The sequence below is a fragment of the Phoxinus phoxinus genome, assembly GCF_949152265.1.
Source record: "Phoxinus phoxinus genome assembly, chromosome: 14".
NCBI lineage: Eukaryota > Metazoa > Chordata > Actinopteri > Cypriniformes > Leuciscidae > Phoxinus > Phoxinus phoxinus.
In genome coordinates, this window is record NC_136889.1 from 746,767 (window position 1) to 761,766 (window position 15,000).

Here is a 15,000-nt window from a genome sequence, read left to right on the forward strand (position 1 = left end):
AGATAGATAGATAGATAGATAGATAGATAGATAGATAGATAGATAGATAGATAGATAGATAGATAGATAGTAACATTTTACATTTCTTTACATTTCAATTTAATGATCTCGTCCTTGCTGATTAAAAATCTATTAAAATAGTCACAGTGAACCCAAACTATACTATATATACATATATAATGTACTTTTAAACTATATATATCTATCGGCCACCAGCAGCCCAGTGGAGCGCCGCGGCTCTTAAAGGGGCAGCGCTGTGTCCGCTGTAAAGACCCCGCCGACCTCACAGCGTCACGCGTTGCCGCTTTAAGAGACGCGTTTTTCCATTGGCTCAGTGACGTCAGGCAGCGCAGGGACTCACTCCAGCAGCGGTGTGTGTGTGTGTGTGTGTGTGTGTCGGTCCCTCAAACAAACGCGAGCAATGCGCGCACGGAGGGAGAACCGAACGACAGCGAAACACGCTCCTCCACAGACCGGTGCTCGCGTCGGATTAAACCGGGGAGATCTTCACATCATGGCCGAGGCGGGGACGAAATAAAGCCTGACGCGTTTGAGTCCGTTACGTTAGAAGCGCACGAGTATGAACGAGCCCAGCTGATCCAGACTCGAACCCGCAGAGTTTAACCCGACGAGCCACTACTCGACTCCGCCACCACAACACGGCTCGTTCCAGAAACAGCTCAAATTAGCTCATTAGTTCGGGTCGCGAGCTAATTAACGATGGCGGGGAAGCTGACAGCGCAGGGCGCGGGAATATTGCTGGTTACTGCCAACGTTGGATCTCTGTTTGAAGATGTAAGTCGCTGTTTTGTTATTAATAACTAATTTAACAGATGCTTCTTCCACTGTAGGACATGTAATACTAGTCCTGCCGCGGGAACCTGAGGTAAACTGTGGTGATTATTGATGGTCATTTATGAATGAACGCTAATGGCGATCTAACCTGCAACCTTTCGGTGTCCACTCAGAGTTTTTAGTTTCTAATGCTGTGTTGATCGGTGTTATTGATTGATTGATGGGTTTTTGACAGCAGTTTACACAGGGCATATGCCAATATTGGTTGTTTAGACAGGTTTCTAGATCACATAACTGTCAACTTAACTGTCATTGAATATAAATTGGATGTTGGAAAAATGCGGTGGTTTCAAACCCATGGACAATCCCAACCGTTGGGTAACTTTTTTTTTCTCAATTACATTTAAAACCCAACGGTTGGTTTACACTTTTACCGGTAATTACATTTTTAAACCCAACGGTTGGTTTAAGTTTTTAAATGAAAAAAATGTAAACCCAACGGTTGGGTTTGTCTATAATTTGACCCAAACATGGGTTGAAACAACCCAACATTTTTATTTTGTTATATATGTTATAAAATCAAATTATGGGCTTGTTCTTCTCCTAAAAAAGTAACTTTCCAGGAAAAAAAAATATTTTTGGTGTTGTAAACAATTTCTTCTGAAGGAATATTTTCATCAGTGTGCTTATCAGCTTTTACATACTTAAATCTACATATTTTTTATAGTTACTCTATTTACTATTATAAAAGCCAATTTGTTTATCTTTCATGTCAAAGTCTTACATTTGATTGACAAATTCAATTATAAGACACTCTAGGGCTGTTACCACTGCAATAATGTTTTGGGATTTATGTTTATAAATAATATTTAAAATATACAAGCAAGAAATGTTGGGAAAACAATTCAATTATACATTGAACTTTTACATGAAACTAAACTCCATTAAGAGTCACTTTGAATAAATGTTGGGTCATTGAATCATTCATTCAACCGATTCGATCTGCGCTGATCTTTGTTTGGATAATATTTTCGGTGGTGAAATAAAACAAGAACAGGCAATATTCCGTCTAATGTAGTAGCTTAGTACTTGTTTATTGAACTATGAAATCAATATAATGTGCAATCGTGATACTATAAAGCAAAATGGCTCCCTTGGTCTTGTTGTGGTACTTAACTATACACTAAAAAATGCTGGGTTGTTTAACCCAATTTTGGGTCAAATATGGACAAACCCAAACGTTGGGTTAAATTTAAATTTTTCTTTACCCATATTTGACCCAAAATTGGGTTGAAACAACTCAGTATTTTTTAGTGTATCATTATGTTATAAATAAAAAAACACAACCATATGATATTTTACCTCAGCATATATTATATAAAATGAGTAGTTTTATACTCTCTCTTTTATACTCTCTCTTTTATTCTCTCTCTCTCTCTCTCTCTCTCTCTCTCTCTCTCTCTCTCTCTCTCTCTCTCTCTCTCCCCAAAGTTGTTCCAAACATGTATGAATTTCTTTCTTCTGCTGAGTGAGTGAATTTTCGCTTTTGTGTGAACTATCCTTTAATACTAGAGATGATGTTGCAGAATTTGAGTGTAACGACTCCTTATCTCCAGTGGATCGATCAGATAACGAGATGCTCTTCTACGCCTGACCCTACACGTGACCAGATGTATTTACTCTTCTTAAGTGTTGTCCACTACGACGGTCCTTCTCAACCACTCGCACTCCCTATAATCACTCCTGACTCTGTGGTTTTAGAGAAATCTCACCTGTTATTGCGCTCTATGGAAATGATTATGTAAACTCGTGGTGGATCAGGGTGCGTTGAGGTTTAGGGAAATTAGCTCCTCTGAATAAACAATAGTAAAGTTATCAGAGATGGGTTATTAGATGACTTGGGCTACCTTCAACTTAACTGTCAGAGAATAAATTGGATGTTGGAAAAATGCTGGGTTGTTTTCAACCCATGTTTGGGTCAAATATTGACAAACCCAACCGTTGGTTTAAAATTACACACATAACCTTTTTAAACCCAACAACGGTTGGTTTACATTTTTAAGTTAATTTTTTTAACCCAATGGTTAATTTTTTAAAATAAAAATTTAAACCCAACGGTTGGGTTGGACCCAAACATTTGAGTTTTCTGATGTCATTATATATATATATATATTAGGGCTGTAAACGATTAATCGCATCCAAAATAAAAGTTTGTTTACATAATAAATGTGCGTGTACTGTGTGTATAATTATTTTGTATATATAAATGCACACACATGCATGTATATATTTAAGGAAAATTTGTTATTTAAATATAAAATATTTATATATAATATAAATCTATATACAGTATATACATGCAAATATTTCTTACATATATACAAGCGTGTGTTTATTTATATACAAAATAATTATACACAACACAGTACACACACATTTATTATGTAAACACAAACTTTTATTTTGGATGCGATTAACCGCGATTAATCATTTAAAGCCATATATATATAATATACAAAGCTCGACATTAAGCCTTTTCATGTGCTTGTCCTTCTCCTTTGGACAAGTAAATCGGTCGTTCACTTTTCACATTGAAGATGTTCAAACATTTAAAAGATGTTTTAGAAAGAGTTTAATGCTCTTAAGTAAATGTGTCTTGTGCTATAAGCTGTAGCTGTAGATATTCCAGATCTGTTTGTTTGATGGAGAAGAGCTCGAACTGTTTTCTTATGCATGTGAAGAGGAACTTTTCCTTACTATCTTTAGAGTTATAAATATCTGGCCTGTCATGACCGCTGAACTGCTGTCTTATGAATATCACTGTTTATCCATTACTTGTATATGTGAGCCAAAGCCATCGCCGCTTATAGGGCCTGCATGCGCAATTACACCTAAATAATATTGAGCATGTTCAGGCGTCCCTGAATGGGCCTTTTGTGCAGCACAAGCCGCAAATACAAGGATTTTCCAAATTGCATGAATGAAGTAAATGAGGCCTTTGTCAGCAATCACAAGATGAGGTGTTTAGGGCTGGACGGCTTTATTTTTTTTATTTTTTGTTGCATTTTAATAAGAACAAAACATAATAAACATACTCTAAAAAATGCTGGGTTGTTTCAACACAATTTTGGGTCAAATATGGACAAACCCAGCCGTTGGGTTAAATTTTTTAATTACATTTTTAACCCAATGTTTGGGGTTTGTCAATATTTGACCCAAAATTGGGTTGAAACAACCCAGCATTTTTTAGAGTGTACAATATATATATATATACACATATAACCATACATGTCAGTGGTATCAAAATGGGAAAAAATGAAGAAAGAAAAGGGCATTTTACAGATATTTTTTTAACCTATTAAACAACTGTACTGCAGGGCTCTACGCTAACTTTTTTCCCAAGGAGTACATGTGCTCCTAAATGAAAAAATTTAGGAGCACACAAATAAATTTAGGAGCACAGTACAAAAAAATTGTTTTTTTAAAAATTCGTTTATTAAACAAATGAACAAATTTCATGCATATACTGTGTGTGCAAAATTGGTATATCAGATGCAAAGGATATCAGTTGTCCAGTTGCTTTTATATGTTGGCCGTCTGGAACGCTTGGAGTCATTTTTAACTATTGTACCAATATTTTCATTCCAGTTTTTACCTCACTTGACTCTCTCACTTAAAATCCAGCAGTTCCCGCACATTCCCACACTATTTCAGTGATTAGCTCATTGGTTGCGAATCGTCGCTCTCATTTGCATAAAGTTAAGCGCGTCATCATGCTATTTTCACACATACTGTCTGTGTGTTCACATCGCGCAGTCGCGACGCTGTCATGTCCTCTTGCTCTTTTATTTACTGTCTATTGCTCAGTTCCAAATCAATGGGATGCTTTGCTTCATCACGCTGTTGTTCAGTGTATTGAGAACAGCCCGTCACTCGCACACTAGGGCTGCACGATATTGGAAAAAAATTACATTGCGATATTTTTTCCCCCAACGATATTGCGATATTGAGAGCCATAACTCCAGGCTAAAGACAATAATTACCATTCCATGATATTAATAATTTCACTAATAAGCAAGCTTCATTACAAGTGACAAAAAAGGTCACTTAATATTTTATTCCAAAATTAGAACATTTCTGTTAACACAAAAGCAGAACACATTTTTAAATAAAACAGCAGCTTTACACAAACCCCCTGATTGGTTTACAACAATATAACTTAAAATAAATATATTTTTTATAAAACAACTTAAGCATTTTGGTTCACATTCTTTTAAGTCAACTTTTCTTAGCCAAAGTGCCAAAGTAAAACTGTTGATGTTGGTCATCATAATCATATGAAATAAACAAAATGATATAAAACTTTATTATATTTTGTATTAAATCTTCTAAACAGATTAGAGAACATGTTTCTGTAAACAGAAAAGCCGAACACATTTAAACAGCAGCTTTACCGCCTGTCAGCGTCGCCGCTCCACGCGCATCAAGAGCTGAGGGAGCACCAAAAAAATAGCCTAATGAAAAATCAATAATTCTAATGCCGATATTATTTCAGTATAGAAATACAGACATCCCAAGTCTCCCGGAAGTTCCGGGAGTCTCCCGCATATTGATAGCGGCTGATGCCCGCGAATTAGTTAAAATCTCCGGAATCTAGAGCGAGCGCGCCCGCGAGACAGAGACTGTGCTCCAAACCGCGCAGCGCGTGCATGGCAGAGAGAGCAAGAGACCGCGCGCGTGCCTCATGAAGCGCATTTAATATCTCCCGCTGGTGCTACTGTGCTACTACCCTTCACATCGCATGTTCCAACGATGTGACTATCGCTCACTCGCACATCGCGATGTCGATGTTAAAATCGAATATCGTTCAGCCCATCGCACACTGTGCTCGTAAATTATTTTTCAAGTTCGCACATAACTATTTTTAGGCGCAAATGCGAGTGAAACACTCGCACTGTAGAGCCCTGTACTGTATAAAAAAAAAGTTGGTTTAACTTAAAAAAGCAAGTTGCCCTAAAATGTTGAGTTCGTTGTAATTTAAAATTTGAGTTAATACAACAAAGAAGAATGGTTTAATAAACAGAAACTCAAAATAGTGTTATCTTCACACATTAGTTATCGAAATTGATTTGACAAAAGATAAAAAGTTATGATAACAAATCATCATTTTTTTACAGTGTAGTTTTCCTTGCTTTAAGTTTTTACATATGGTTATGGTTTCTTAATATATTTTCAACTATTTCAATTATTCAAAATTTGTAATGTTTTTCATTCCATTAGATTTTTATCACCGTCAGATGAAAAACATTTTTAGCGTAACATGAATTTCTTCAGTTAACAGGAATCATAGCTTTTCTTTGCTAGTAATTACTGTGTTCTTGTGTAGGTCTCGTTTCAGGTCTTGTGACATTCCCAAAATAGATGATTAATAGTTTCAGGGTAAAGTGCTGTTATGAGGCGGTGAATCCGTCTAGCCGTCTCTCTCAGGTGTTTGTTGATGAAGTGCTGCTGGGAAGATGCGAGACGTGTAAAAGCTTGCCGGATGCGACACTATCAGTGACTTCTCTTTACGGACATCAGGTGAACCGAACCCACAGGTGCGAAATTACGCCCATAAAACCTGGGACTGACATCTGATGGAACCGATCCGGGATAGCGTGAGCTAAGATGCACGATTAATTGTTAAAAGATCGCGATCTCAATTCAAACACACACGCGAATTCATTCCTTAAAGGGTTAGGTCACCCAAAAATGACAATTCTGTCAGTAATTACTCACCCTCATGCGTTTCCGACCCCGTAGTGTAACAGCGCAGCGCTTCTGGGGTGTACGTCAGAACACAGGCTCACTATTGGCCAGCATCACACACATGACCAGCGTCAAAATAAAACACTAAACTTTCAATACTATATCATTATTTTCTAACTACATTTAATTATAATTGATTTAAATAATATTTAATAATTACATTTATTATAGTAATTAAATGTATATAATTTGCTTGGAAATTTTACAAACAAATGGCAAGTAACACGTTGAGTTAACATACATTTGGAAGTTTATTGGAAAAAAATTTTATTTAAAGATTTTAAAAATATTTTTCTTAGTGTAATATTACAATTCAGTGTAATTTTGGAGTGAGATATGACCCAAGATGGATGGATGGATAGATGGGAAGACAGATGGATGAACGGAGAGAGATATGGATGGATTGATGGGATGAAAGATGGATGGGAAGAGAGATGGATGGATTGAGAGAAATATAGAAGGATGGAGAGATATTTTATGTTTATGTTTCTATGATTGTAATGGTCACCAGTGTCTGCATGCGAGGACTGACTCTGCTGGATAATGATAACAGTTGTGCTGCTAATATCAGTGCTACACCAGCTCTGATCCAGAACTCCCTGAGCGGTTCTCTAACCCAAACTCAGTTTAATAACCCTCTGATGATCAGTCGATCAGGTTATGGTGTCTGAGCGGTTCTCTAACCCAAACTCAGTTTAATAACCCTCTGATGATCAGTCGACCAGGTTATGGTGTTTGAGCGGTTCTTCGTTCCCTGTTTCCATCTCTCTCCGAGGCTCTCGATATCAGTACTTCTGTCTGCGTGTGTTTGAGACCTGCATCACAGACTTCCTCAATGTTCTCTGACATTTACATGCTATATTTGTCTCTTCATCAGACGTTTGTTTTTGCACATGCATCCAAGTGTTTTTATCAATGTCACAAAGCTGCTGTCATGACTTACTCGGAAACAGAAAATGAGATTTTGTAAAGCAGGAGCTGATGAAGAACAAGCGTCCTCATCTCAGAGCTGATTATTGATAATGGATTGTACATTATTGTGAGCCGCATCGTAAACGAGCATGAGCCAATTAACTGAAGTGTCTCTGGGAATTACAAAGCGCTGTGTGGGTTTAGTTGAGAGAAAGATGGAGGTTTCTGGAAACGGATAATAGAACCGTCTGTTATTATGTTTCAGTCTTGCTTTTGTGATCTCAAGTTATCTTGACAAAACTATTACTATATATAGTTACTGGCACACGCCAAGCTTTTCTTGCTAAAGCTTCAAGCACAAAAGGTTGTGAACCGCTGTGTAATGCCGGGTTCATTATTATGATCATATTCTAACAATATTCCTGCCTTTATGATGTTTCCTCGAGGAACGACCACGACAGAGTGAAAAGAGATAAACGCTGGCGAACGACAACGCTTCAGGAACGAGTGCTGGAATCAGCATTAGTCTGGATGTTTACGCAAGTCAGTCGCTAGTTCTGCCTTCTTGATGAGATCACGCGTGTAACAAGAGTTCATAACAAGAATTTAGCAGTCAAAATTACATGAACTGACAGTGATTTCCATCCATTCATCCAATCATCCATCATCCATCATCCACCCATCCATCATCCATCCACCCATCCATCATCCATCCATCCATCCATCCAACCATCCATCATCCACCCATCCATCATCCACCCATCCATCATCCACCCATCCATCATCCATCCACCCATCCATCATCCATCCATCCATCCATCCATCCATCCATCCATCCATCCATCCATCCATCCATCAATCCATCCATCCATCCATCCATCCATCATCCATCCACCCGTCCATCATCCACCCATCCATCATCCACCCATCCATCATCCACCCATCCATCATCCATCCATCCATCCATCCATCCATCCACCATCCACCCATCATCCATCCACCCATCCATCATCCATCCATCCATCCATCCATCCACCATCCACCCATCATCCATCCACCCATCCATCTATCTGTTGTTCCATCCATCTATCCATCCACCCATCCATCTATCTGTTGTTCCATCCATCTATCCATCCACCCATCCATCTATCTGTTGTTCCATCCATCTATCTGTTGTTCCATCCATCTATCTGTTGTTCCATCCATCTATCTGTTGTTCCATCCATCTATCTGTTGTTCCATCCATCTATCTGTTGTTCCATCCATCTATCTGTTGTTCCATCTATCTACCCATCCATCTATCTGTTGTTCCATCTATCTATCCATCCATCCATCCATCTATCTGTTGTTCCATCCATCCACCCATCCATCTATCTGTTGTTCCATCCACCCATCCATCTATCTGTTGTTCCATCCATCTATCTGTTGTTCCATCCACCCATCCATCTATCTGTTGTTCCATCCACCCATCCATCTATCTGTTGTTCCATCCACCCATCCATCTATCTGTTGTTCCATCCATCTATCTGTTGTTCCATCCACCCATCCATCTATCTGTTGTTCCATCCACCCCATCCATCTATCTGTTGTTCCATCCACCCATCCATCTATCTGTTGTTCCATCCACCCATCCATCTATCTGTTGTTCCATCCACCCATCCATCTATCTGTTGTTCCATCCACCCATCCATCTATCTGTTGTTCCATCCACCCATCCATCTATCTGTTGTTCCATCCACCCATCCATCTATCTGTTGTTCCATCCACCCATCCATCTATCTGTTGTTCCATCCACCCATCCATCTATCTGTTGTTCCATCCACCCATCCATCTATCTGTTGTTCCATCCACCCATCCATCTATCTGTTGTTCCATCTATCCATCCATCCACCCATCCATCTATCTGTTGTTCCTTCCACCCATCCATCTATCTGTTGTTCCTTGCACCCATCCATCTATCTGTTGTTCCATCCACCCATCCATCTATCTGTTGTTCCATCTATCCATCCATCCACCCATCCATCTATCTGTTGTTCCTTCCACCCATCCATCTATCTGTTGTTCCTTCCACCCATCCATCTATCTGTTGTTCCATCTATCCATCCATCCACCCATCCATCTATCTGTTGTTCCTTCCACCCATCCATCTATCTGTTGTTCCTTCCACCCATCCATCTATCTGTTGTTCCATCCACCCATCCATCTATCTGTTGTTCCATCCACCCATCCATCCATCCATCCATCTATCTGTTGTTCCATCTATCTATCCATCCACCCATCCATCTATCTGTTGTTCCATCTATCTATCCATCCACCCATCCATCTATCTGTTGTTCCATCCACCCATCCATCTATCTGTTGTTCCATCCACCCATCCATCCATCCATCCATCTATCTGTTGTTCCATCTATCTATCCATCCACCCATCCATCTATCTGTTGTTCCATTCATCTATCTGTTGTTCCATCTATCTATCCATCCATCCATCCATCTATCTGTTGTTCCATCTATCTATCCATCCATCCATCCATCTATCTGTTGTTCCATCTATCTATCCATCCATCCATCCATCTATCTGTTGTTCCATCTATCTATCCATCCATCCATCCATCCATCTATCTGTTGTTCCATCCACCCATCCATCCATCCATCCACCCATCTATCTGTTGTTCCATCCACCCATCCATCTATCTGTTGTTCCATCTATCTATCCATCCACCCATCCATCTATCTGTTGTTCCATCCATCTATCTGTTGTTCCATCTATCTATCCAGTCATCCATCCATCTATCTGTTGTTCCATCTATCTATCTATCCATCCATCCATCCATCTATCTGTTGTTCCATCTATCTATCCATCCATCCATCCATCTATCTGTTGTTCCATCTATCTATCCATCCATCCATCCATCTATCTGTTGTTCCATCCACCCATCCATCTATCTGTTGTTCCATCCACCCATCCATCTATCTGTTGTTCCATCTATCTATCTATCCATCCACCCATCCATCTATCTGTTGTTCCATCCACCCATCCATCTATCTGTTGTTCCATCTATCTATCCATCCACCCATCCATCTATCTGTTGTTCCATCCATCTATCTGTTGTTCCATCTATCTATCCAGTCATCCATCCATCTATCTGTTGTTCCATCCACCCATCCATCCATCCATCCATCTATCTGTTGTTCCATCTATCTATCCATCCACCCATCCATCTATCTGTTGTTCCATCTATCTATCCATCCACCCATCCATCTATCTGTTGTTCCATCCACCCATCCATCTATCTGTTGTTCCATCCACCCATCCATCCATCCATCCATCTATCTGTTGTTCCATCTATCTATCCATCCACCCATCCATCTATCTGTTGTTCCATTCATCTATCTGTTGTTCCATCTATCTATCCATCCATCCATCCATCTATCTGTTGTTCCATCTATCTATCCATCCATCCATCCATCTATCTGTTGTTCCATCTATCTATCCATCCATCCATCTATCTGTTGTTCCATCTATCTATCCATCCATCCATCCATCTATCTGTTGTTCCATCCACCCATCCATCCATCCATCCACCCATCTATCTGTTGTTCCATCCACCCATCCATCTATCTGTTGTTCCATCTATCTATCCATCCACCCATCCATCTATCTGTTGTTCCATCCATCTATCTGTTGTTCCATCTATCTATCCAGTCATCCATCCATCTATCTGTTGTTCCATCTATCTATCTATCCATCCATCCATCCATCTATCTGTTGTTCCATCTATCTATCCATCCATCCATCCATCTATCTGTTGTTCCATCTATCTATCCATCCATCCATCCATCTATCTGTTGTTCCATCCACCCATCCATCTATCTGTTGTTCCATCCACCCATCCATCTATCTGTTGTTCCATCTATCTATCTATCCATCCACCCATCCATCTATCTGTTGTTCCATCCACCCATCCATCTATCTGTTGTTCCATCTATCTATCCATCCACCCATCCATCTATCTGTTGTTCCATCCACCCATCCACCCATCCATCTATCTGTTGTTCCATCCACCCATCCATCCATCCATCCATCTATCTGTTGTTCCATCTATCTATCTATCCATCCACCCATCCATCTATCTGTTGTTCCATCTATCTATCCATCCACCCATCCATCTATCTGTTGTTCCATCCACCCATCCACCCATCCATCCATCCATCTATCTGTTGTTCCATCCACCCATCCACCCATCCACCCATCCATCCATCCATCCATCTATCTGTTGTTCCATCCACCCATCCACCCATCCATCCATCCATCTATCTGTTGTTCCATCCACCCATCCACCCATCCATCCATCTATCTGTTGTTCCATCCACCCATCCACCCATCCATCCATCTATCTGTTGTTCCATCCACCCATCCATCCATCCAGAGCTGCAGAGTCTGATGTTTGCAGGACATGTTGGATGTGAATGAACCGTCTTTAGCATGATAAAGTTTTCATCTCAACCCGACACACATCTGATCTGCTCGACAACGTCGTTATCGAGGGAATTATGCCGGATATAGTCATTTTATGAGGACTATAATGCCGGATAAGGACGGCAGTAAAACGCTCGTGGTGAAACGGCCGGATCCTGTGGCTTTGGCTGCCGTGTGCATTAAACACTGATGTTGCTTCATGACGTGTGAAAACCAAACAGAAATCCTGTAATTCTATATGCAGAAACCTGTAAAACATGCATGTCTCCTCTGAGCTGCTGTTTGCATACAGAGACGAGAATCTCACGAAACGTGACACAACTCACACACATATCAATACAAGAAAAATAAATTACATTTTTAATAAAGAAAACTAAAGTTAAGATATTTTTTGTATAATTTTTTGCATTGTGACATTTTTCACGACAGTCAAGCTTATCTTTGAATTTGCATTAACTAACATTAACAAAGGTTAATAAATAATGTGAACTATAATGAGTGCTGTGCAATGTTTAATCGCATCCAGAATAAACGTTTGTTTACATAATATGTGTGTGTGTACTGTGTGTTATTTTGTATAGGCCTATATAAATACACACCCATGCATGCATACATAATTTATATTATATATAAATATTTAACATATAACACATTTGTCTTGTGTGTGTATATATTAGGGATGCATAACGATTAATCGCAATTTACGATTTACATCATATGTGTGTACTGTGTAAAATAATTATGTATTTATAAATACACACATGCATGTAGGCTATATATTTAAAACATATTTACATGTTTATATACATTTTATATTTAAATATAATTTATATTATATTTAATTATAAATACTTAATATATAAATAGATTTTTTCTTACAATTATACATGCATGTTTGTATATTAATATATACATAATTATTATACACAGTACACACACATATATGATGTTAACAAAAACTTTTATTCTGCAAACAATTAATTGCGATTAATCGTTATGCATCCCTAATGTGTGTGTTTTTATATATACAAAAATAATTATACACAGTACATAAACATATATTATGTAAACACAAACTTTTATTCTGGATGCGATTAATCTAATTATTTGTTCATTGTAAATATATTGTTCATTGTTAGTTCATGTTTAGTTAATGCTTTTAGTAATGTCAACAAATGAGACTTATTTGATAAAAAAATACAGTAAAAACAGTTGAATATTATTACAATATTCTATGTGAATATATAGCAAAGTGTAATTTATTCCTTATTACTCCAGTCTTCAGTGTCACATGATCCTTCAGAAATCAGTATATGATGATCTGATGCTCAAATGTATTATTATTATCAGTGTCACACACACACACACACACACACACACACCGTGTTCAGTGGCCTGACGTCACTGTAACCTGCAGAAGTTCATCACACACACACACACACACACCTGCCACGTAATAGTTTTCCGGCTGGTAATAAACGAGATGTGTGTTCCCTCATGTGGAGACACGGCTGTCAGTCAATAACAATGCAACATTAATAAAGTAAACAATCCCGGCGCAGCTTCAAACGTGATGTCGAGCTCAGAGTGGCCGGTGTGGACTTGCCTTTCCTGAGGAATGTAAACATGAGGCATAAAGACATAAGAGAGAGAAGAAATCCCGAGCCCGCAGTGAGAGAATTTATGTTATAATATTCAGGACACTAATGTTGTTGAAAACATGATCTGGTGACCATCGGATGAATCATTACAAGAAAAATGTCTTTGCAATGCAATATTAGAGTCCTAATTAAAGTGCATTTTTAAAAAACATTTCTCCTAATTTTGACTTCTCAAAATATTATGATTTTAATCTAATATTGCTTTGACTTTGTTCTCAGTATCTAAAATGTTTTTACTTTATTAAAATATTATGACTTTAATCAAATTATGATGACTTTATTCTTATTTGACTTTTCTCAAAAACAACTAAAAAATACAACTTTATTTTTATCTTACTTTTTTATTTTTATTCTCATTATTTTGGCTTTTCTCAAATTGCAACTTTTTATCTTGGATTTAAAAAAAACTTTACATTTTTCTCAAAACATTTTGACTACATCTCATATTTAATCTCATATATCATGCACACATGACACACACACACTCTAACACACAAACACACAGACACGCTCACTAACAAACACTCTAACACACAAACACACAGACACGCTCACTAACACACACACACACACACTCACGTACACACAGACACTAACTCGCTCTCAGACAGACAGACACACACACACCCCCCCACACACACACACACACACGCACACACACACACACACACACACTCTAACACACAAACACACTCAATAACACACACACTCACGTACACACAGACACTAACTCGCTCTCAGACAGACAGACACACACACACCCCCCCACACACACACACACACACGCACACACACACACACACACACACTCTAACACACAAACACACTCAATAACACACACACTCACGTACACACAGACACTAACTCGCTCTCAGACAGACAGACACACACACACACACACACACACACACACACACACACACTCTCTCGCTCTCACACACACACACACACACACACACACACTCTCTCGCTCTCTCACACACACGCACACACACACACACACACACACACACTCTAACACACAAACACACAGACACACTCACTAACACACACACTCACGTACACACATACACTAACTCGCTCACAGACAGACAAACACACACACACTATTCTCCTAATTTTGACTTCTCTAGATCGAATCACTGTAATCTCATATTACTATGACTATTCTTATCTTTATATTCCTAATATTTTGGCTTTTCTCAAAACATCACAACTTTATTCTCTCTTTTTTTTTTTTACTTTATTCTTGCAATTAATTTTTTCTCTAAATATTAGGACTTTATTCTCATGATGGCACTAAAACTGTCCTGTAGTGTCCAGGATGTGCGAGAGACTCGATGGTCC

At 38.6% G+C, this 15,000-nt stretch overlaps 1 protein-coding gene across 2 annotated transcripts in view; it reads left to right on the forward strand.

Moving 5' to 3' along the window:
• inpp5a (inositol polyphosphate-5-phosphatase A) overlaps positions 1-15,000 on the forward strand; it is a 186,064-nt gene that overhangs the window by 2,230 nt on the left and 168,834 nt on the right. The window contains exon 1 of one of the 2 annotated variants that reach the window (XM_079635785.1): positions 337-795. The exons of the other annotated variant lie outside the window; for it this stretch is intronic. Within the exon in view, the coding sequence (XP_079491911.1) occupies positions 721-795 (75 nt within the window). The 5' untranslated portion in view covers positions 337-720. Of the gene's footprint in view, positions 1-336; positions 796-15,000 lie in introns of those variants that run through there. 2 annotated transcript variants of the gene reach the window in all.